The sequence below is a fragment of the Semicossyphus pulcher genome, unplaced genomic scaffold (genome assembly GCF_022749685.1).
Source record: "Semicossyphus pulcher isolate SPU_LCO1_2020_fin unplaced genomic scaffold, fSemPul1.0.p SCAF_27, whole genome shotgun sequence".
NCBI classification, from domain to species: Eukaryota; Metazoa; Chordata; class Actinopteri; order Labriformes; family Labridae; genus Semicossyphus; species Semicossyphus pulcher.
In genome coordinates this window covers 626884-651007 of record NW_027211701.1, presented here as the reverse complement: position 1 = coordinate 651007, position 24124 = coordinate 626884, and the positions used below count along the sequence as shown (strand labels likewise).

General features: G+C 46.3%; 3 protein-coding genes across 3 annotated transcripts; all 3 read right to left on the bottom strand.

The window, feature by feature from the left end:
• Nucleotides 1-5893: 5893 nt before the first annotated feature.
• On the bottom strand, nucleotides 5894-7647 carry LOC138604764 (ladderlectin-like). Its single transcript, XM_069676755.1, has 7 exons — nucleotides 7599-7647; nucleotides 7038-7067; nucleotides 6907-6957; nucleotides 6721-6812; nucleotides 6488-6613; nucleotides 6277-6373; nucleotides 5894-5964 (listed from the first exon to the last, which is right to left on the bottom strand). The coding sequence occupies exons 1-7, from the start codon at nucleotides 7645-7647 to the stop codon at nucleotides 5894-5896; spliced, it is 516 nt and encodes a 171-aa protein (XP_069532856.1).
• Nucleotides 7648-17719: 10072 nt separating this feature from the next.
• LOC138604763 (serum response factor-binding protein 1-like) lies at nucleotides 17720-18457 on the bottom strand. Its single transcript, XM_069676754.1, has 4 exons — nucleotides 18306-18457; nucleotides 18142-18197; nucleotides 18014-18092; nucleotides 17720-17972 (listed from the first exon to the last, which is right to left on the bottom strand). The coding sequence occupies exons 1-4, from the start codon at nucleotides 18455-18457 to the stop codon at nucleotides 17720-17722; spliced, it is 540 nt and encodes a 179-aa protein (XP_069532855.1).
• Nucleotides 18458-18648: 191 nt separating this feature from the next.
• Nucleotides 18649-22749, bottom strand: LOC138604762 (ladderlectin-like). The gene is made up of 6 exons (XM_069676753.1): nucleotides 22701-22749; nucleotides 21953-21997; nucleotides 21695-21783; nucleotides 20894-21019; nucleotides 20428-20527; nucleotides 18649-18719 (listed from the first exon to the last, which is right to left on the bottom strand). Exons 1-6 carry the CDS (start codon nucleotides 22747-22749, stop codon nucleotides 18649-18651), a joined length of 480 nt encoding a protein of 159 aa, XP_069532854.1.
• Between the last annotated feature and the right edge of the window lie 1375 nt (nucleotides 22750-24124).

Here is a 24124-nt window from a genome sequence, read left to right as displayed (position 1 = left end):
CTCAGAAAAAAGGAGCAGATAATTAAAACATACTTTTTTGCCCAACTTTAGCCGAACTGTCAATTCGACACAAATGACATGACTGTAACTTGATGTCCTGCAGGGAGCGTGGAGATGGGTGGAAGGTTTAGCGTTTAGATATACCTCCTGGGGATCAGTGAACTCCACCGACCATAACCAGTGTCTGCAGCTCCACTCTGAAGGTAAGATGTCCCACAGACAGGAGTGTGTGTGCTCATGGAGGAGAACGAGATCAGGCCTGTTCCTACCGTTAAACCTGACTGATGATGTTTTTGCAGAGTCTGACGGCTGGACCAATCGCGGCTGCAGCGTGCCCTCTCCATTCATCTGTCAGGTGACGCCAACCTGTTAGCGTGCTGCACACGTCTGCAGAGGATCCTGGAGCCGCTGTTTGTTCTTCACAACACTGTAAACCTGTGAAACATGCCGAGCCTCCGTCATGCTCAACAAACCAGAGCTCAGCACTGACTGTAAGGTTAATACATGTCTGCTGGTGTTCTGTAGTAACCACAGCAGTGTGAGCTGTTACACTGTTTTACAGACTGTCTGTTTGTCTTCATTACTATTACATTAAAAATGTTATCGACTGTATCTGTTCTTCAATTACAAAGTTTGAGCTGTTGTCTTTCAAAGGCATTAAAGACCGCATGTGTGAGCCAGAGTCAAGCTGTATTATTATTATTAATAAGTTCTAGTGCTGGTCGTAGTATTAGTAGAGCATCAGAAGCTGTTTGCGAGATGGCGGCCATGAGCAGGTCAGTGGCGCAGGGAGCCACAGTCCTGTACGCACAGCGAGTAGTGTTAATAGCTATACAGTGAAGCTATACAGTGAAGCTATACAGAGAAGCTATCAGAGAAGCTATCAGAGAAGCTGTACAGAGAAGCTATACAGTGAAGCTATACAGAGAAGCTATCAGAGAAGCTGTACAGAGAAGCTATACAGAGAAGCTATAAGAGAAGCTGTACAGAGAAGCTATACAGTGAAGCTATACAGTGAAGCTATAAGAGAAGCTGTACAGAGAAGCTATAAGATAAGCTATACAGAGAAGCTATACAGTGAAGCTATAAGAGAAGCCATACAGTGAAGCTATACAGTGAAGCTATAAGAGAAGCCATACAGTGAAGCTATACAGTGAAGCTATAAGAGAAGCTATAAGAGAAGCTGTACAGAGAAGCTATACAGAGAAGCTATAAGAGAAGCTGTACAGAGAAGCTATAAGAGAAGCTATACAGTGAAGCTATACAGTGAAGCTATAAGAGAAGCTGTACAGTGAAGCTATACAGTGAAGCTATACAGTGAAGCTATAAGAGAAGCTGTACAGTGAAGCTATAAGAGAAGCTGTACAGTGAAGCTATACAGTGAAGCTATACAGAGAAGCTATAAGAGAAGCTGTACAGTGAAGCTATAAGAGAAGCTGTACAGAGAAGCGGTACAGTGAAGCTATAAGAGAAGCTGTACAGTGAAGCTATACAGTGAAGCTATAAGAGAAGCTGTACAGAGAAGCGGTACAGTGAAGCTATAAGAGAATCTGTACAGTGAAGCTATACAGTGAAGCTATAAGAGAAGCTGTACAGAGAAGCTGTACAGTGAAGCTATACAGTGAAGCTATAAGAGAAGCTGTACAGTGAAGCTGTACAGTGAAGCTATACAGTGAAGCTATAAGAGAAGCTGTACAGAGAAGCTATACAGTGAAGCTATACAGTGAAGCTATAAGAGAAGCTGTACAGAGAAGCTGTACAGTGAAGCTATACAGTGAAGCTATACAGTGAAGCTATAAGAGAAGCTGTACAGAGAAGCTATACAGAGAAGCTATACAGAGAAGCTATAAGAGAAGCTGTACAGTGAAGCTATACAGTGAAGCTATACAGTGAAGCTATAAGAGAAGCTGTACAGAGAAGCTATACAGAGAAGCTATACAGAGAAGCTATAAGAGAAGCTATACAGTGAAGCTATACAGTGAAGCTATAAGAGAAGCTGTACAGAGAAGCGGTACAGTGAAGCTATAAGAGAAGCTGTACAGTGAAGCTGTACAGTGAAGCTATACAGTGAAGCTATAAGAGAAGCTGTACAGTGAAGCTATACAGTGAAGCTATAAGAGAAGCTGTACAGAGAAGCTATACAGTGAAGCTATACAGTGAAGCTATACAGTGAAGCTATAAGAGAAGCTGTACAGAGAAGCTGTACAGTGAAGCTATACAGTGAAGCTATACAGTGAAGCTATAAGAGAAGCTATACAGTGAAGCTATACAGTGAAGCTATAAGAGAAGCTGTACAGTGAAGCTATACAGTGAAGCTATACAGTGAAGCTATAAGAGAAGCTATACAGAGAAGCTGTACAGTGAAGCTATACAGTGAAGCTGTACAGTGAAGCTATACAGTGAAGCTATACAGTGAAGCTATACAGTGAAGCTATACAGTGAAGCTATAAGAGAAGCTGTACAGTGAAGCTATACAGTGAAGCTGTACAGTGAAGCTATAAGATTGTCATGTCTCGTCGGTTATGTTAAGTTTTATGTTTTTAGTCCTGTCTTCCATGTTTGCCATGTCCGCTTTTATTTTGTAGTAACTGTCCTCTCTCGTTTCAGAAACTTTATTTCCTGCCCTGGTGTTTCCTCGTCAGTGTGATTGTCTGCTCCACCCCTGATTGAGTCCACCTGTTTCCCATTTCCTCATGTATTTTAAGTCTGTGTCTACCTGTGTCCTGTGTCAGATCGTCTTGTCTCTAGTCTCGTCCTGATCCCTCTTGTCCAAGTAAGCGTCGTTCATATTAGTGTGGTCTTTGCTCTGGTCTTTAGTTCCAGCTTAGCTGTGATTTTTTGTTGGTACTTTGGTCAAGCCTTTTTTCCAGCATTGCTGTGATTTTTTGTTTTTCTAAACCTAATCTTAGTTTTCCTGCTTAGCAGCGATTTTATGTTGTACTTTGTGTTCCTTTGGAATTTTTGTAGACTTCCTTTGTTAAAATAAACCTTTTGATTTTCCTGAATTTGAAGTCGTGCTCTTGGGTCCTTTTTTGAGGCTTGTCAGTACGATCTGACCAGTATGGACCCAGCCGACTCCGAGACATTCAGAAATGCCTTAAAGAAACAAGGCAGCCGCCTGCATCAACACGAGGAGCAGCTGTCGGCGATTAATCAGGGAATCAGCGACCTGCACAATCAACAGGGAGATTTCCAGGCCTCAGTCTCTCAGCAAGTTGGCCTCCTGTCTGAGCAGCTTCACCGGGTGCTGACCCAGATGGGAGCTGTCCCACAGACCTCACCGGTTCCCACGACCCCCAGACCGGCCCAGGCGGACACTCACCTCCCGGCTCGACCCGCCTGGCTGCCCCAGAAAGATTTTCGGGCGACTCCGGGGATTGAAGGCCATTCTTGGTTCAATGCGGCCTGCATTACAGCCACCAACCCGCCTCATTTCCCACCGAGCGATCCAAAGTGGCATTCATGATTTCCCACATGACGGGAAGAGCGGCGGCATGGGCCACGGCTGAGTGGGACAGAGACACTAATGTATGTGATTCCATTCAGTTATTCAGTGACACTTTAAAAAAAAATTTTCATCACACGACTCCGGGGCGAGAAGCTGCTCGAGCCCTGGTGGAGTTAAAGCAGCAGCAGCGGCGTGTTTCTGACTACGCCATTGAATTCCGCACTCTGGCTGCCGACAGTGGGTGGAATGAATCAGCTTTATTAGATGCCTTTTTACATGGACTTTCCGGTCCTATTAAGGATCAACTGGCTCCTCTGGACATTCCTGCTGACCTCGATTCTGTTATAGCCATGGCCACAAGGATTGACAACTGTATCCGGGACCGGGTCAGAGACAGAGAATCGACTGCACCACGCTCATCTCGGCACTGGGGGCGCACTCTTCCCCAGCACACCAGGAAGCTACCTTTCTCTGCTGCTTCAGACACCCAGGAAAGAACAGCGCCCTCTAGCAGCGCGGAGGAACCCATGCAGCTGGGACGGGCCAAGCTGACTCCCGAGGAGCGGCAGCGACGTCTACGGGAAGGAAGGTGCTTTTTAATCGTTTCAACTTTACTTTGTCTTACCGACCTGGCTCCAGAAATATCAAGCCTGATGCACTGTCTAGGATGTTTCCTCACACATCTAATGCCAAGGAGCCTGAACCCATCCTTCCACTTAACCGTGTGGTTGGAGCAGTGACTTGGCAGATAGAAACTGTGGTTAAGCAGGCTAACGGTGAGGTTCGTGCACCTAGTGGCTGCCCTCCGGACCGGCTGTTCGTGCCGGAGACGGTGAGGTCACAGGTCATTCACTGGGCTCACACTTCCTTGCTTACCTGTCATCCTGGGGTGAAGCGTACTATGTTTGTGATCAAGCAGAGGTTTTGGTGGCCGGCCATGGAGAAGGAGGTGGGAGAATATGTTGCTGCCTGTCCCACCTGTGCGAGGAACAAGACTTCATCCTCGTCTCCGAGGGGACTCCTTCATCCTCTTTCCATCCCCAGCAGACCGTGGTCGGATATTTCCCTGGATTTTGTCCCGGGACTCCCGGTTTCCCAAGGTAACACTGCCGTATTGACCGTGGTTGACCGTTTTTCCAAAATGGTACATTTCATAGCTTTACCTAAATTACCCTCAGCCAAAGAAACGGCGGAGGTCATGATGCAACATGTTTTTCGAGTGCATGGATTTCCCAGGGATATTGTATCTGATCGGGGCCCACAGTTCGTTTCCCGTTTCTGGAGGGAATTCTGCACTCTGTGTACTCACTGAGACTGTGTATGTGCATGCACCCATCTTGTTATGGGTGTTCCAGGGGGGCTCGTAGGGGCTTTCCCTCACGTTTCTGCCTCATGGCCTTGTACCTGCCCGGGGCACAGAACATGGTGGCAGATTTATCTTCTGCCTGAGGGCCTGAGCCTCTGTGGGATTATTGGCATCAGTCAGTCTGATTACACTGAAATCTGGCGGCCTGTGTTGGAGTTGAAGGTTGTGCCATAGGAAAAGTGTGGCAACAACCAAGGGTCTGTAGCACATCTGACCGCCGGCCATGAGCCATCAGGGTTTGCCTTCCTGGTTCTTTGGGTCCCTGTGGAAGTGATGCCCAGAGCTCTGACCCCTTTGTCCGAACCCAGCAGCGTTGATCAAACTACTCAAAGGAATTCGAGGTCCCTGAGTATCTACCAGGACGAAGAGGTATTTGTCCCTGAAAGGTGGCAGGCTGCTGATGAATCTGATTCGCCTGGACTCCCCACTCAAAGGCCTGCTGTCCCCCATGCATGGATTTATAACTGATGCACTTTGACCTCATGCCGTCGGTCAGTGGGACCAGCAGAACCACTCATTCCATTAGAACTCAGAATGAGTATGAGACAAAAGTCTATCTGCAGATGTGTTAGCAAACTCTGGAGTGGACTCATGTGAACTATCAGCCCATAAATACATAAATAAACATGTACTTACTGTTTAAACACTGAGTACGGTCCAGCATTAGCATGTGAGGTCTGCTTCTATTTGTTTAGGTGTTACAGATTGTACATGTACTCGGAAACAAGGCAAGAAACATTTATCAGGTAAAGCTGGATGTTCTATAAATGTTCTATGTTCTACGTTTTTACACAACTTGAATGAAACGTGCTCATGCTGCTGTCAGCCAATAAAACACCAGAGATACACAGTAGATCAGAATACATTCTTTATTCGTCACAAGTGATTCAAACACGTTTCACAGAGTAAAAAAGGAATCAGCGCTCGGCCTGCGGCCGCTTTACAAACAAGTATATACAGCATGAAGTCATCACGATTCACTGATGAATGAGAAAGAGCTCCTGTGACAGAGACAGAGGCTCACTGTGTTTGCTCACACTGATCCAACATGGCCTCCGTCACTCACGTCAGCTGCTGGTTTAGCAGCTATCAGTTCTCTTCATGCAGATGGACGGCCTCGCAGAAGCACAGAGACCGTTGGACCAGCCCACTGCAAGACAACATGTGCAGTCATGAACACAAGCCCGACAGCGTTTGTTCAGACCAAACAGGAAATGCAAAGACCCGAGAATCTGTGTAACTGAAGTGGTAAATTAATGATTAATGATCCCTTCACCCCTTCAGCCTGTTTATTGTCATTACATCTCAGTAACACCTGTTTCTGGTGGCTTCAGTGAGACAGAGTTCAGCTCACGTGTGACCTGATAGAAATGTGTCGTGGAGCTAAAAGGCTTTCATGTGAACTCCAGAGGTGTTGTGAGTGCGCTGACTGTAAGTGTCAGGTGGACGTGTGGTGTCTCACCCCTGGAATGAACGTAGATGCACTGGTAGCTGCTGACGCTGTTCATAGAGGACCAGTTAGAGTAGCTGAAGCGGCTCTGATCCGCCCACCTCCAGCCCTGCACACATGGACACAGGTCAAACACACAGTCTATGTGGCCTAACCAGGAGGTTCAATCAGCTGAAACACACACTGTGACTGGTTTATTATATATGTGTGAAGCTGTATTAACCTGGAAGTAAAACCCTCCGGTCCAGGCCGAGAGGCTCCCTGCTCTCCTGGTGAGCGACTGCAGGAAACTGTAATCAAACACATCATGGACAGAAGCCAGGGAGGCTCCCAGCCGGGCACAGTTGTACTGAAGGAGACACAGAGAGTCACGTTAAGCTGTGGTGCTTTGGCAAAACAGGTTATGAAACTTTCCTGCAAATAAAGCTTTGGATTGAATGGAACATGTTAAATGACCTCAGCAGCGCTCCAGGATCTGCTCGAGCTCGCGTATAAATAGCATGTGTTCTTGTATCGGGCCCAGCCAGCGGGACAGGTGAAGAAACGGCCTGCAGAGGACAGAGAGAGGAGCGGATCATCACTCTGACAGGACACAGAGTCATTATAGTGACCAGACACACTGAGTCTATGAAGACAGTGGACCTTGAGCTGGTGCATCCATCTCTGCAGCAGCAAACATGTCAGCGTCTTCCTCTACAAGAAGAGAAAGAGTCACATTAGGATCAGAATATAATCGACTCAGGATGCAGCGAATCACGTGTTCAGCTTTTTACCTTCAGGAACAGGAAGTTCATCGTCTACCACTGAGACAGAAACAGAAAACATGAGCTGTGTTACAGAGTGACGAGCTGCAGGCTGCTCACTAACTCACACACAACATGCAGAGGAACACGGCTGTTTACTGTGAGAGAGCAACTTACACTGTTCGTCCTCCTGCAGCTCCGGTACGGCAGCTGCAACATCTGCAACTTCTGCAACATCTGCAACTTCTGCAACTTCTGCAACTGAAAGTAAGAGTCATCCGTCATCTCCCAATTATTAAAAGTATTTCTTACCATTTTCTTTCTTTTTAACAAGTGCAGGTTTGATTCTGCAGCTGTGATGTTTGGAGAACTTGACTCTCTGCAGGAGTTTGTACTGAAGCAAAATGTATAAAAATCAGACTCAGCAGAGCGACACACTGATTATACACAATGTTACGTTTATGCTTCCTGCCTCACGAGCCTGTAAGTGTCGTTGTGTTCTAAACAGCCACATGTGGACAGCACTGAGCCCAGGCCATGTGACACAGCTGTTCCTAAGCAACCCAACAAGGTGTAACACAAAGATCTGACCTGCTGCAGCCGTGAGAGCGAGCACTGAGAGCAGCAGGAGAGCCTTCATGATGACGAGGAGGAGCAGAGGAGACGCCTGCTGGGAGTCAGAGACAGTCAGTTAGAGGAGGTGTTAACATGGAGGCAGACAGAGAGAGAGAGAGAGCGGCTGTCCTACCTGTCAGGTGAATGTCAGCTGATGCTCAGGTATCAGGTAAGTGATGAAGAGGAGGTCGTCCTGCTCTTTATATACACACACCTGAACATGAACTTTGACCTCAGTCTGAACGTGACTGTGTTGTGTCAGAGTGTTAAAGGCGACCTGCTCCAGTTTGTCCACATGAGGCCAATAAGGCAACAGAGACAGAAATACGACTGATCAATTACTGATATGAAAATATGATCTGTGACACGTGATGAAGACACACTTTGATCTGCACGTGAGCGAGTCGTTGGCAGAGAGACTAAACCTTCAGCGTGTCATCAACAAGAACAAATGTTGTTGCACCACACCAGCAGAGCAGGTGAAACAGGTCAGTAATGCTGGGGGGGCTAATAGTTAGCAATGTGGTCTGACTGAACAAAACTTCATCTTCCCCCAAAAACAACAGGTTGGGGCTTCTTAGCATTTCTGAAGCTTGACGTTAGCTGAACGTCACGTCTGCCTGCTTCACTCGAAGGCGCTGTAGGATACAGGACGTAGCTAGCTCGCTACTTCAACACTCTTTACTTTCTCACCTTCAGAGTTTCTGAATCAGATTAAGTGCGTACCAATGAATGCAGGCGTTAGCTACTTTTATCACTTTTGACTTGGGTGTGCGTTAAGCTAGCATATGTAAGCTAGCTAAGCTAACAATAGTTAACTAATTTGAAACCGCTGACTGCCCTTTGAATTAATAAAAAAAACAGGCAGCTAGCTGTGAGTAGCTGCAGTCCGGGATCGTTGCTCCGTCACTTCCCTTTCATCAGAACAACAACACTCCGATACGGGGGAAAACAGGCGCTGTCACATGACGGAGGTAAATTTAGAAACACGTGTAGCATACCTGAAAGAGTTTAACACAAATCACTCTCAAAGTTTCTGATTGTGTCAAGTGTCCTCAGATGAATGCTAATGCTAGCTTATTTTTTATGTAAGGCTTAGCTGACGTTTTAATAAGAAGAGAAGAGAAGAGAAGAGAAGAGAAGAGAAGAGATGAGATGAGAAGAGAAGAGAAGAGAAGAGAAGAGAAGAGAAGAGAAGAGACGAGACGAGACGAGACGAGACGAGACGAGAAGAGAAGCAAGTCAGTAACACAGTATAACAATAAGAATAGATAATAAAAATAAAAAAATACACACTATATACATCTGTTCTCCACGTTGGAGTAAGTGACCAGATAAAGTGACCTGGTCTGCAGGATGAGGTCACACAGTCTGAGCTCGAAGGTTAATGATTGGTACAATTTAAGGTGCAGTATAAAGTGCGTCAGTAATATAACAGTAAAGATTATTATTACATAGTATGATATAGTATACAGTATAGTATGGTAACAATATGGTAATAATTATGAATCATATAGAATACACTATATAATTATAATATCATAAAATAAAACTACTATATAACAGTGAGCAGTAGATATAATAGTATAAGATAGAGCAGTAAAGTGGTGAGTACAGCACAGTATATGAGGACATAACCACCTGGTGGATGTTACAGTATATGGCAGGTATATAAGTAAATCAGAGCAGCAGAGTCAGTGAGGTGAGAGTGATGAGAGTCCTGTACTAGAGTTCAGCAGGAGGACAGTCCGTAGCTTCCACTGCTGGTGTACAGTCTGATGGCCGTGGGCACAAAGGTTCTGCACCTGGGTGGGATGAGGCGCTGGCTGGATGAGCTGCCCATCTGCCCCAGCTCATCATGGAGAGGGTGAGAGGGGCTGTCCAGGATGGCTTTAAGCTTGTCCCTCATCCTCCTCTCAGCCACTGACTCCACAGGGTCCAGTTCAAGCCCGACCACAGAGCGGGCCTTCCTCACCAGCTTGTTGAGTCTGTTAGCCTCCCCAGCCTTGATGCCACCCCACCAGCACACCACAGCAGAGAACAGTGCGTGGTGAAAGGCCTTCAGGAGCCTGCTGCAAACACTGAAGGACCTGAGTCTCCTCAGGAAGAGCAGCCTGCTCTGTCCCTTCCCGGAGAGGGCGTCAGTGTTGTGAGACCAGTCCAGTCTGTTGCTGATTTGGACCCCAAGGTACTTGTATGAGTCCACCGGTAGTCCGCTCCAGCTCCTTGGTCTTGCTGATGTTGAGCTTCAGGTGGTTGCTGTTGCACCAAGTAACAACAATTAAACTGTGGGAGGAAGAAATCAGCACCTAGAAAGAGATTGATCCAGACTGAGTAAGTCTGCATGTGATGTGCTTCTCACACAAATCATTGATATATGTGATGATTGCCATGTTACTGATGTGTGTGTTTGAGCGTGCAGTACCTTTGAGGTTATTCTGTAGAATATCCTGGACTGTATTTGTCATTGTCTTGGAATGTTGCAGTAATAATAAACATACATTTACATAAAGGAAGCATATTTGTCAATTCCCATGTTGATAAGAGGATTAAAAACTTTAAGGTACATTTACAGCACGTAAAAATGTGCGATTCACTTGTGATTAATCACGAGTTACCTTTGGACAACCATGCGTTAAATGGCGATTAAATATTTTAATCGATTGACAGCCCGACGGCGCTGGGACGCTGGGTTTGTAGTCCCGCGATCACAGAGTGGATGACGTCACTCGATGAGGGGATGTAAACAGCAACAGCAATGGCATGTGAGAGCTCCCGTGGCAGATAGTACGGTCTAAATCCTACAGCCATCAGTTCAGTATCGGGAGTACAGATACGGTCCTTCACAGTAACATGTCCGGGATGACACCATTCAGAGTTAACAAAGACAGCAAGACCTCCTCCTCTGTTCTTACCGCTCTGTTTCCCCCGGTCCGCTCGTACCAGCGTGAAGCCGGCCAGCTCCAGCAGACTGTCCGGTATCTTCCCGTGAAGCCATGTCTCCGTGAAGCAGAGCAAGCTGCACTCCCTGTAGACACGCTGACTGTTCATTAAGGCTTTGTTGACGAGTGACCTCCTGTTCCCCATAATGATCGATGGCAGGAAAGGTTTAAATGTCCTGTCCCTCTGTGGCTTTAACGCCGGCTTTCTTCCCGCGGTGACTGCCTCTCCATATCTCCTCTGGGCTGTGTGTTGAGGGAACTCCAGCTCCATGGCTGCAGCGCAGAAGCTCCTCACGTGTGTAGGTGATCATTGTAAACACCGTAAAAACAAAAGTCAGAAAAACAAAGTGGAACTCTGAAATAGTGAAACAATACTAAATAAAAAATAGGAAAAAGAGTTCAAATAAGACAAAGTGACTCAGAGCTGCTGACCTCTGAAGTAATACCCCTAGCAAATGTTAGCGAGCTAAAGCTAACTGATTGTACAAACCTTTAATTTCTAAGGTTTGCTAAATAACCTACAGCTGTGAGTGTGTGTGTGTGTGTGTGTGTGTGTGTGTGTGTGTGTTCAAAGTGTTCTCTGGAAACTCGGTTTAGTGTCAACTAGATATCAGATCATTACAGCCAAGTTATATTGGTCAAATCCTGTGTGTGTGTGTGTGTGTGTGTGTGTGTGTGTGTGTGTGTGTGTGTGTGTGCGTGTGTGTGTCCTTGGCCTCGATCAATAGTTGCTGATACATGTTATCACAGCTATAAGGAAATGAGATGTTGTCAGACAGAGTCGTTGTTCTGTCTCTGTCTTCTAAAACGTGTTTGAGTCTGCACGTGCTCAGTAACGTCTCATTAAAAAAACAAAGTTATTTTAGATCACTTGTTGTTTGTCCTGTTTGTTCTTTATGGGCCACCGTACATTGTGTGTCTCTTCATGGCCTCACCTGTAGCTCTGAATGATCACATGAACCTCATTAAGGTTCCTGTGAGGGTTTCTGAGGGTGGAAGCTCTGAGCCTCTCAGTGCTGCTGTGTTTCTCCCTCCTGACCACAGGAACCAGAACGTTTTTATCCCGTACGATGGTGTGGTCTTGTTGCTAAAGCCATAGATTTGGAAACCTGTTCTGAGCTGATGATCAGGGGTATCTGCGTGACTTACTGGCTAATCGTGTTGGATGCATGTCTGCAAGAAGGGCCGATGTAGGACTGAGTCTGCAATGTCTTGGTGTAAACATGGCCTGTGTGGGTAACATGTCTGTAGTGGAAAAGTAAGTGGCCTAGCTTTCACTTGCGAGCTCTGTGGGCCATTATGCTGCAAACCATGTTCTGTTGTTGAAACCCACAACACTGACAAAGGAGCAGCTTTGGTGAACAGGGGAATGGTCATTGGGGGAGTCGGTTGTTCATCGTAGATGAAGGTGATCCCTTTCCTGTTGGTTGGTTTAGGGAAAGACGGAATTTGGCACAACTTGAACAATCTGGGGAAATGTAATTCAAGAGAGATGTGATAGAGGTACAGATTTTAATAGAAAGGTGTTGGTGTTCAGCGCAAAATGGGACCAAGAGGAAACTGGACATAAGGAAGCTGTCTCAGCTGAGCTGAGTGAAGTGTCAAGAGTTACTCTGAGGCCAACCGAGGCCAACCAAAAGTCCTTCTCCATAGCCTCCCCGAACTCCTCCCACACCCAGGTTTTTGCTTCCACAACCACTGAAGCTGCAACCCTTATTGCCACTCGGTACCCGTCTGCTGCCTCTGGAGACCCCTGGGCTAACCAAGCCCGAAAGGCCTCCTTCTTCAGCCTGATGGCTTCCCTCACCGTCGGTGTCCACCAACGGGTTCTAAGGTTGCCACCACGACAAGCACCGACAGCCTTCTGGCCACAACTCCTTGTAGCCGCTTCCACAATGGAGGCTTTGAACACGGCCCATCTGGATTCCATGTCCCCAATGTCAGGGTTTCGAGTTTAAACAAAAGGTTGAGGACCCAGATGCAGACGGAAATAAGAATTTATTTTAAACAAAAAGGCACAAGGCGAAACAAAAGGCTTACTCTTATGAGGAATCCATAGGGGGCAGGCAAACAAAATCCAATGGTAAAAAGGTCCAAACAAAACAGGCAATAAGTCATCCAAATAAAACAGAAGGTGAAAAATCCAGGGAAGACTGAGAGTACTGACAACAAGATGCATGGACATGGACCAACGACAAAACTCCAGAGAAGGACGACACAGGATGGACGACAAAGACACGGTGGATGACAATGAACTAGCACAGGGACAAGGGAAGACAAAGACTAAATACACTGGGGAGGTGAAACTAATTGGGCACAGGTGAGACAATCAAGGGAGCAGTTGAAAACAATAAGGGCAGGGCACATAATCAAACAGGCGGGAAAACACACAAAGGCAGGAAGGAGAACAAGACAAAACATACATAGGGCAAGAACTACAAAATAAAACAGGAAACACTAAAAACCAAACTCAGGACTGTGACAGCAGAACTCATGCAGAAAATCTCTAGACAATGAAACACAAATGAATTACATAACTAAAGACTAAATCAAGACAAGAACACAAGATATTAAATACAAAATTGAACAATAAGAAGTCATGACACCCAACCTCCCCCGGGATGCAAGAGAAATTCTTCCGGAGGTGGGAGTTGAAGACCTCGCGGACAGACCTGGGGGGGATGCTCGATGGCGAGCGTCTGGTGGTTGGACTTCTGCACATGGTGTCCTGATTATACAAACCTTTCATTTCTAAGAAACTCGGTTTAGTGTCAACTAGATATCAGATCATTACAGCCAAGTTATATTGGTCAAATCCTGTGTGTGTGTGTGTGTGTGTGTGTGTGTAGGTGTGTGTGTAGGTGTGTGTGTGTGTGTGTGTGTCCTTGGCCTCGATCAATAGTTGCTGATACATGTTATCACAGCTATAAGGAAACGAGATGTTGTCAGACAGAGTCGTTGTTCTGTCTCTGTCGTCTAAAGCGTGTTTGAGTCTGCACGTGCTCAGTAACGTCTCATTAAAAAAACAAAGTTATTTTAGATCACTTGTTGTTTGTCCTGTTTGTTCTTTATGGGCCACCGTACATTGTGATTTAGATTCAGATTCAGACAACTTTATTGACCCCAAGCAGGGCAATTCATTTATAACTTACCCCGTCACGAGCTCACAAACAACATCCACACACAACGTCCAAATGTTTCATGTCAAGCACCAACAGTCGAGCAGACAGGCCGAGGTCGCTGAAGGACGGCAAATGAGAACAGTTAGATCAAATATGATGAAAAGCAATAAAACAGATTAAAAGAGAAAAGATAATAAATAAACAATGTCGCACCTTGTTTGTATGTGAATGTTATTCTGACTCTGACAGTCTGACTTGACTATAATCATTGTGTTATTTATAGGAGTCTTTAACAGTCACACAAGGACACACAGATCCAGATAAGATCATTTAAAGACAACAGAGGTCAGAGCTGATCACAACGATGATACAAAGACACAACGACGATAAGATGATTCACCAGACTTTGAGCAGGTGACATTTCAGTTTCTGTTTACCTGCCTGTACTCGGTGCTGCCGGCTGTACCTGCCCACTCTGTTGCTCTCATTCATGTGTTCATTGTTTCTGAAGGTTATGAAGTGTTCAGAGGTCATCAAAGAAGAATCCACTGAACCCTTGAATTTAATTCAGAATTGTTCACGAGACAGAATATTATTAGCAGTTTTTCACCTGTAAACTTTCCATCATATAAACACACTAAATAATTATGAAACAGATGGCTGTGGATAAAATCAGGGATTTTATATTAAATGAGATATTTCAAACTAAGTCAGAAATCCAGTGTGTCATCTTTTACTGTTCATGTCTTTGACAAAGACAAACTGTGTCACCTGCTGAAATCATGTCATCATTATGCACCTGTGAACATGAATGTCTGCGTGTTTCATACAGGTGTGATGTGTGATGACATCACGACGACAGCTGTTGTCATCACGGACTCTTTAATAGGTATTAAACCTGGTTAACATCGAGGTCACCAGTGCCAGGCTCGATCCAGACTCTTGTGTGTCATGTTTGTCCTCTCTGTCACAGTCTGCTCCACTCTGCCAGTCTGCCACACCTCCTCATCAGACCAACTCCCTACACCTGTCTCTGCTCCACTCTACCTGTCAGCCACGCCTCCTCATCAGGCCAACTCTCCACACCTGTGAGAGCCCTGGCTGCATTTAAGCCTGCTCCTGTCTCTGCTTCAGTGCCAGATTGTTCTTGTATTATGCCTGACTTTCCAGCGTTTTTCCCCGGACTGATCACCTGTTGCCGACCTCGTCTGTCCCCGACCTGCCTGCCTCGTCTCTGCCCTGGATATTACCTCAGCCTTCTGTCTTCGACCACGAGTTTCGCCTATTCCCTCCTGGTTACACACCTACTCGGCTCTGTGGCTACACAGCTCACCACTGGACCTGTCTGCCAGCTAGGTAATCCACCTGTTGTTGGCTTTGCCTTCAGTCAGCGACACCAGGCTCCCTCCTTCTCAGATCTCGCAGAAGATCACTGTGAGCCAAGACTTTTCACCCTGCCATTGTATAAACTGTTAAAGACTGCAGTGAATAATAAAGGTCATTACCGACTGATATCCCGTCTGCCTGTGCTGCTTTTGGGTCCTCACCATACCCGTTACACTCTGTGCTCGGTGACAGGAAGGACAGCTCGTGGAAACATCACATCAACACAAACCTGCTTTAAACCTTCGTCCCTCATGTCGACAAGCTTCACAGTTACAAACACTTCACTTCATATTCAGCCCCATTTCTACTCTGGAGTTTTCTTGTCATGAGCAGCCCAACAGACGTGACTGATGATGTCACAGTGATGTCATCAGGACATTTCAGAGTTATAGCAGAGAGTCTGGCACAATGACTGTATATACAGATGGACGACGCGTCTCCATCTGCTCCCATTGTACGAAAGCATAGACTGTATAAATAATGGACGTAGTCTCAGTGACGTCACCCATTGGTTTCTGAAGCCGCGTCTTGAAGCCTGAATTGCGCCGCCGCTGAGGGTCTCCATATTGGAAATGCCAGAGCCGGCTAATCTAGAGACGGGCAAAGAGGAGGAGCGCGACCGAGCTACAGCCTATGGCTGAGCTCTATGGGCGGGCCGCATGAATCAGCCAGCTACGGCTATGAAGCTAGGCTATATGCTCCTCAGCGTAGCTAGCAGTTATTATCCATAGACTGTATAAATCATGAATGAGCTGGTTTGACTTTCCCAGGAGGAGATTCTGTCGGTGACTGACTGCAGGTGTTTAGTTATCAGACTAAAGAAGTAGCGGACTCGCTGCTCGCTCGCCCGGTGAGAGAGCGGCGAGCCGACACGTAACGGGAAGCTTAAAATAAGAGATCTTCTGATCACTGCAGTCCGCTGTAATCTCTTAAACTCCTGACTCCTGTTTACTGACCGACAATTAAATAAATGTTTGATAAACAGTGAACAGGCTAACAAGCAGCTAAAGGGAGCACAGTATACCTGCTACTTAGTGCTAAAAATATTTCAATACAGTAACACTAACATTTAACTCACCGAAAAGCTGGAGCTCAGACTTCTTGCACGGCCATAAAGTTCCATAAATCCCACAGAGAGATTATTTGTCCAAACTTTGAATGAAAAAATCCCCAAAAGTCTCCAACAACACAAACAGGTGAAGGTAAGCTCAGTGTCTGTGTGTCTGTGTTGACGTCTAGCAGACAGCCAGCAGGATCCACCTGTCAATCAAGTGATCATTTAAGGCTTAATATAATTAAAACGGGTGTGTTATAAAAACATTCACCCCCCGTACAGTTATCTTGAACAACAAAATTAGCTATTTATAAGAAAACCGTTTTTTGTAGCAGGCTGTAAACATGTTTATTTCTGCTGTAATGTTAATTCTTGTTTTCTGGAGCCTCAAGTGGCCGCTCGAGGAACCGCAGTTTTTTGCACTTCTGCATTGGCTTCATTTTTCAACACCGGAGGTTGCCGCTTTTACGAAAGTGATTCCAAAACAGCCCCTGTGATAGGCGCTGCCATCTTGTGATGATGACATCATTTGAAGCCAGAGACTGCGCAGTAGAGATCGGCGGGTGAGGCGGCCGTAGCCACTTCCGCTAACCCAAACGCACACTTAACTTACCGTAAAACAGCAAGGATCCATCACGCCGGCGTGTTTCACAGCAGAACAGCTTCTTTGGCGTCAGAACCAGAACAGAACGCTGCAGGAGCCCCATTTGTCAACAGAGCTGTCAATCATGAGGCCACACCCCCTTCTCATTGCATCAAATAACTAATTAAAAGTAAACTTGTCAGAAAAATGAACACTGTGACATAAATCAGCAGGATAAGAACTAACTATAATGACAGAAACCATGTGTGAGAAAAATGTATTTGACGTGTATTTTGATTTTATAGTTTGACTCATGTCCCATCTGTTAACATGGAGGAGGCGGGCTTTATGAGCTATACTGCAGCCAGTCAGCAGGGGGCGACAGAGAGGGTTTGGCTTCACTTTAGGGAGCTGTCATGTTGGCCATCTTTTTATACAGTCTGTGGTACAAACACTCCATTCTTCTTCCTCGAACGATTACACTTAAACCTCCTGTGTCATTTCCTGATGAGACGCCTCCTGTGATTGGTGGTTGTGTTCTTATTAAGCAGTAAAGGTGTAGCAGGATGTTCATCTGTTATAGGAAGTCTTCAACAGTACAGAGCTTTTGAGGTCATTAAAAGAAGTGTGATCCAATAGAAGTCTATGAGAAAATGGTCCTCCTTCTCTCTTGATTTATTCTACCTGTGATTGACAGGTCGCTGCCACAGGGACCTGTAACCATAATGAGTGACCAACCTCTTGTCCAGATATGGTCACATGTGGCTCCAGAAGAACAAGATGGTGATGGTCAAACCTTCAAACTGGAGGCTTCAGTGACGTTCACAAAGTTTCAGTCTATGGTTTAACCCTTTCCTCAGCTGCAAGTCTAAATGACCACCTGTCACCTGAAGGCTATCATTAGATACGCTGACCCTGTTTTATCTTTAACTCACGATTGGCAGAAATCTGATGCACTTTATTGTATTTTTTTATTTCCAGCATTTGGGTTTCAATCGATCAAACGATGCCTACATAACGGCGAATAATGCCAAGGTCATCTCAGGAGACTTTACACAGAGGGCAGGTCTACAGAGAGCAGGTCTACAGAGGGCAGGTCTACAGAGAGCAGGACTACGGAGGGCAGGTCTACAGAGAGCAGTTCTACAGAGAGCAGGTCTACGGAGAGCAGGTCTACGGAGAGCAGGTCTACGGAGAGCAGGTCTACAGAGAGCAGTTCTACAGAGAGCAGGTCTACAGAGGGCAGGTCTACAGAGAGCAGTTCTACAGAGAGCAGGTCTACAGAGAGCAGGTCTACAGAGAGCAGTTCTACAGAGAGCAGGTCTACAGAGGGCAGTTCTACAGAGAGCAGTTCTACAGAGAGCAGGTCTACAGAGAGCAGGTCTACAGAGAGCAGGTCTACAGAGAGCAGTTCTACAGAGAGCAGTTCTACAGAGAGCAGTTCTACAGAGAGCAGGTCTACAGAGAGCAGTTCTACAGAGAGCAGTTCTACAGAGAGCAGTTCTACAGAGAGCAGGTCTACAGAGAGCAGTTCTACAGAGAGCAGGTCTACAGAGGGCAGTTCTACAGAGAGCAGGTCTACACCGCCTCTGTTACATTTGATGCTCATGTTGATACGAGCTGAAGAGAAGTCCGTTATGAAAGGTGAGGGCAATGAACACACACAGAAAGGAAATGATGGAGCTCTGAATGTGTCTGTTCCTCTTCAGCAACTTCTTCTTACCCACACTACCCACACGTGGTCCCATGGGTCATAAATGTCATCAAAGCTACGACACACTTAACATACGTATAATAAGAATAGTGAAGATACACAGTAAGAGTTTAACAAACATTACAGATTTCAGACTTACTGCATAATAATACACAAAACATTGAGTACAAGTGTCCAACAGATGACAGTTAGCGTGAACACAATATGGCAGCTGATGCTAATATGTTAACAACCAAAGGGATTCCTGGAGCAGATGAAGGGGAGACTCAGGCCACACGGGGTGTTGATCCAGCCACCTGGAGACCAGAGAAACATCACCTTATAAACAGGACTTTATTTGTATCTGAAATAAACTGTAAGTAAATATGTCCCGAAAATATACAAGAGCCGTCGACATTTATTTATTCATTTATGCTTTTTTTTGTCTTTATTGTATCGGACGGCTGAAGAGAGACAGGAAACGTGGGGAGCAGAGAGCGGGGGGCGACGCGCACCAGATGATCGGCAGACCGGGAGTCAAACCCACGATCAGTGCGACGAGGACCGCCACCTCACACGAGGCGCCCGCTCCACCAACCGAGCCAAAGCAGCGGCCTCATTTCACTCTGTTAACCTGAGTGAAAACGAACTTGATGAATCAAAGAAGGAAAAACAGCTAGTTAGCATCAGCCTGCTGAAAGGAGGACACAGGATGAGCTGGCAGTTCGTTAACCATTGTACTTAGCAGCAACATAGCTTTCTATGTGTGCGAGTAAAGATCGAGAATATCTGTCGTGAAACATTATTCACTTCTGAATCATCGCTGTCTTCATCTCTGTTAAAGTGATGATGAAGATATTTGACTTTTTCAGCACCCACATTGATGATTGTGAAGTTCAGTCCCACGTGTTGTTACCTAACATGCTATTTCTTTCTGACAGAGCCCGTCGGTGTGCTAACGGTTAGCTGTATGCTAAAGACTAGCTGATGTGACAAAGAGAAAGTCAGTCCTTTCTACAGGGCTGCAGGAGGCTCACTCCTTCATTCATGAAGTGGTTAATATTAGGGTGTAGTTGGGGTTGGGGTTCGGCGTAGTAGCTTTAGTAAGGGGAAGAAACAGAGAGGTACACATGACTGTAAAAACACCTGGTGTTGAAAGAACATCTGGTACATTTAAAGCTTCTGGTTTGGGACTTAAACCTTTTATGGGTCTGTTAGCGTCCTGCGGCAACTTGATCCCACAGAGATACCTGTAATTAACCTGGTGACACCTCAAAGCACGCCACCACGAAAACCGCTTCAGAAGACGTCCTCACACGTCGATAACATCGTGAAACGGTCACCGTTTGGTTTGATTTAGGTACCAAAACTTCTTCGTTAGGAAAGAGATCCTCTTACTTTTGTCAGTAACACCCCTTTCCCACTAAAATGAGCGCGTTGACGCGGGTCTGAAAAACCTGCGTCAACGCGCTAATACATGCAGATTGTCTCTTTTCCCATTGCCAGTGAAGTATCCTTCTGTCTGCCTGTTTTCAGCTACGTCACCGTCTGATGTCACAAACGCGCCGGAGGCAGGGTTAGTAAACAATAGTACGCACAAAGAACTTACATTATACTCTTTGGTAAGCAGCATGGAGCCAGTGAAGATGTTACGGTGGTTAGGTCTTTATTGTATCTGTCACTCATTCAGTCTGTTTATCAAACTCGGCACCGACACACCGGGAACAATGTTCGAGCGCTGCTCGGACGGAGACGGGCAGAATTGTGCGTCATAGCATCGCCCGGGAAAGGGGGTGGAGATTAGCGCATTGACCAGGGTTCAGTGCCGATTTTAATAAACCAATAAAATGTTTAGTATCCACAGCAGCTCTGCCTCCTGTTCAAGTCCAAATCACTGTTGATTTGTTGAACAAATGTAGTTCCCTGCAAAGGTTCTTGGCAGCATACATCTACATGACAGGAAATGGTCACTGCGTAAGGTTCAAGACCAATGTGGAAGTAAAAGTCCTTAAAATAGCGACTTACTGTTGGTAGCCAGGTAGATGCAGGGGTTGCTGTGGGGGGAGAACAGGCAGTGCCAGTAGCTGTAATAGAAACCTTCACGGTCGATCCACATCCAGCGGCCCTGCACACAAAGAGCATTCATCCATCTGTTAAACATTCACTCAACTCAGACTGAAGCCTTTGTTCTGGCTGAATCTTTAACTTCTTCTTCTAGCACAAAGTGAGTTCACTGATGGAGACTGTCCGCAGGAGAAGTGGTGCATGTTTTACTGATCGTTGGGTCTGAATGACTTTCTTCATCGTCTGTTTACGTCTTGTTTTTCTAATGAAGTAAAGTCGACAATCGACTACTCATCACTAATTCTGAATAAACCACATATGTAACGGCATCACCTGTGCATCTTAGCTGAGCACACATCAGGCCAACAAGCAGCTGTTTAAAAGCTAGTGTTACAGGTAAAAACGCCAGGTGTCCATGAATCCAGACCTGCAGGTTGAAGCCTCCGAGCCACGCGCTGCTCAGACCGGCCATCCGAGTGATCTGCTGCAGGAAGGCGTACTCCTGATGGTTTGAGACGGAGGCCAGGTGGGCCCCCAGGCTGTTACAGTGCTCCTGTTGGACAGAGGTGTGGGGGGGCACAGAGGGGATGACTCAGTGAAGAACATGTGATCATTTATTGGAACATATGATAGTTTAGCAGCATGAGAGTCCTCCAGTTTGACGTCTAAACCAGAGTATTTCCCGAAATGTTGTTCAAAGAATTCCAGGACATTAAAGGGAAACTGGTTAGCTCAGGTAGCTGTGCAGCTAGCATCTGTGTTAGCTCAGGTAGCTCTTCAGCTAGCATCTGTGTAAGCTCAGGTAGCTGTGCAGCTAGCATCTGTGTTAGCTCAGGTAGCTGTGCAGCTAGCATCTGTGTTAGCTCAGGAAGCTGTGAAGCTAGCATCTGTGTTAGCTCAGGTAGCTGTGCAGCTAGCATCTGTGTTAGCTCAGGTAGCTGTGAAGCTAACATCTGTGTTAGCTCAGGAAGCTGTGCAGCTAGCATCTGTGTTAGCTCAGGAAGCTGTGCAGCTAGCATCTGTGTTAGCTCAGGTAGCTGTGCAGCTAGCATCTGTGTTAGCTCAGGTAGCCGTGAAGCTAGCATCTGTGCTGGCTCAAAGAGCAGGTAGCGTGAGTGAAACATCACTCCGCCCCTGCAGACCCTGAGACACTGAGTGTGGTGCTTTCACTGTTGGAGCAGCCTATGTGAGGACAGGTGTGAACCATGCAGTGACAAGGTGAGAGTACCTCAGCTCTGATCCAGCTCACAGGATTTTTGACCACCTTGAAGCAGTGAGAGCCGAAGCTGAACCAGTCGCGTGGACAGATGTGACGAGCTGCAGAGAGACGACATTCATACCATCACATCCTATGACATCAAACCCTCTGTCAGCTCACTCTGTAGTGTGTTTGAATTGTATTACAGTCGGACTTAAGTCAGGATTAAAACTGTCTGAGCTTCCTTCAGAGCAACACAAGCACTAGGTAAAGGTGACAGTCTCTCACCTGCAGGTGCTCCTTTCTCCTCCAAGTCTGTAAACCCAGAAGCTGCTGCACAGAAACAGACACAGGGCTTTGATTGAATCGGAACACACAGGACAGAAAATTATACTGCAGCTTTTATAGAACACTTAATACGTCTTTCCCTCCAAATTTTGCGCGTTGACGCAGGTTTTTCAGACCCGGGAAGACCGGCTTATAGATGCTGATTGTCTCTTTCCCATTGTCAGTGAAGTATCCTCCAGTCGGTCTCTTTTCTGCTGCGTCACCATCTGACGTCACAAATGCGCCGGAGACAGGGTTAGTGACCAGTGAAGATGTTACGGTGGTTAGGTCTTCATTGTATCTGTCACTCATTCAGTCTGTTTATGAAACTCGGCGACAAATCTGGAACGATGTTTGAACGCTGCTCGGACGGAGTTTGTAGCTGAGATGACGAGGAGTCGCAGAAGTTACCGACGGAGCATAGCATCACTCCGGAAAGAGGGCGGAGCTTAGCCTGTCGACCAGGTTTTGTGTTCCCATCAATGCCGGTCGGAGCCAAGGCGATAATTACCCGGGTCCACAGCAGAGTCATGTGACCCGGGTCTGAATGCTGATTGGAGCATTTCCCATTAAGCATCAAAGCGGGTGTTAGCGGGTTTTTTGACCAGTGGGAAAGTGGCATTACATTCAGTCACTGCCTCACACAGCTGTACAACAGGTATCACAGTTCGTGTGTGTGTGTGTGTGTGTGTGTGTGTGTGTGTCTGACCTGCAGAAGCAGCACAGAGCAGGATGCAGAGGACCAGGACCGTCGTCATGGTGATGATCAGCTGATGGTAAAGTCAGTCAGTAAACCTGCAGACACTCGGCAGGCGTCTCACTTGTCAAGTAAATGTCCGCTGAGAGATGTAGTGCAGCTCTTTATAGACACACCTGGGTGATCTGTGTGTGTGTGTGTGTGTGTGTGTGTGTGTGTGTGTGTGTGCTGATGATTAACGAGTACGTGAGGGTCTGAGGCTGAGCTCTGATTTATGATCCTGCATGAAGCCAAAAACACGCTGATATGAAGCGTCACAACTTCCTTGTTATCCTTGTTATCGTATCGCTGCCTCGGCCACACAGCGGCTCACATCACTTTGATGTGCAGTTTGTGCAGGCTGATCAACAATCAGAGGCCAAACTTTGGACTTTGAACTGGCAACTGGCTCCTTTCGATGCGAAGGAGAAGCGGCTTGTATCTGCGACCTCATTCTCTTGGTCACTACTCAAAGCTCATGACACCAGGTGAGGGTTGGAACGTAGATCGACTGGTAAATGGAAAGCTTTGCCTTCAGGCTCAGCTCCCTCTTCACCACAGCGGTCCATTACAACCCCCGCATTACTGCTGATGCTGCACCGACCCGCCTGTCAGTCTCACGATCCAGTTTACCCCCATTCGTGAACAAGACCCGAGAGACTTAACTCCTTCACTCGAGGCAGAGACTCACTCCCCACACGGAGGGGGCAATCCACTGTGTTCCAGCAGAGAACCACGGCCTCAGACTTGCGGGTGCTGACTCTCCGCCCAGTGCCTGCTGGAGTCCCAGTTTGATGAAGCCAACAGGACAACATCATCTGCAAAAAGCAGAGATGAAATTCTGAGGTAGCCAAACTGGAAACCCTCCTCCCCTCCTCAAGTCTTGAGTCAATTTTTTGGGGGCAAGACAAGTCCCAAGTCAATTCACTTTTTTTCCACCTAACATCCAGCACTCTTACCTGCAGTACCCGGTCTTTATAAAGAGAGGAGACAAGGTGTTAGCAGCCCGTCTAATCATGATATTATTGGCCAATTTATAACCTGTTCAAAAAGTATGACAGTGAAATGTATCTGTGTTATAATCATTGATAGTCAATTAAATAAATGTCAATTAGATTTACTTAATATTCCCTCCTCATCACTTTTAAACTGACGGCTGGACTACAACATCAAACAGACACAGGCGTGTTAGAGAAAAACTTTGAATTATCATTTGATCAAACAAGAGACGCTGTGTTCTTTTATGCCTGTGTGTGTGTGTGTGTGTGTGTGTGTGTGTGTGTGTGTATTAGTTCACATCAGAATGAGCGTGCATGATGGAGAGCTTTGTGTCGGTCTCTGGCTGTTTTTGGTCCGTGCACTTTCCCTCGTCTTCTGGCATCACCAGCGTGTGCACG

Excerpts from the sequence above, each read along its gene's own strand:
- LOC138604764 (XM_069676755.1), bottom strand. The coding sequence starts at position 7,647 with ATGAAGGCTCTCCTGCTGCTCTCAGTGCTCGCTCTCACGGCTGCAGCA. Across the intron at positions 7,068-7,598 it reads CGCTCTCACGGCTGCAGCAG|TGGTAGACGATGAACTTCCT; the intron begins GTCAGATCTTTG and ends TTTCTGTCTCAG. Across the intron at positions 6,614-6,720 it reads GATCCTGGAGCGCTGCTGAG|TACAACTGTGCCCGGCTGGG; the intron begins GTCATTTAACAT and ends TGTCTCCTTCAG.
- LOC138604763 (XM_069676754.1), bottom strand. The coding sequence starts at position 18,457 with ATGGGACCACGTGTGGGTAGTGTGGGTAAGAAGAAGTTGCTGAAGAGG. Across the intron at positions 18,093-18,141 it reads TCTCTGTAGAACTGCTCTCT|ACCTGCTCTCTGTAGACCTG; the intron begins GTAGAACTGCTC and ends TGCTCTCTGTAG. Across the intron at positions 17,973-18,013 it reads GACCTGCTCTCTGTAGAACT|AACTGCTCTCTGTAGACCTG; the intron begins GCTCTCTGTAGA and ends TGCTCTCTGTAG.
- LOC138604762 (XM_069676753.1), bottom strand. The coding sequence starts at position 22,749 with ATGACGACGGTCCTGGTCCTCTGCATCCTGCTCTGTGCTGCTTCTGCA. Across the intron at positions 21,784-21,952 it reads GGAGAAAGGAGCACCTGCAG|CTCGTCACATCTGTCCACGC; the intron begins GTGAGAGACTGT and ends GTCTCTCTGCAG. Across the intron at positions 20,528-20,893 it reads TCGGAGGCTTCAACCTGCAG|GGCCGCTGGATGTGGATCGA; the intron begins GTCTGGATTCAT and ends CTTTGTGTGCAG.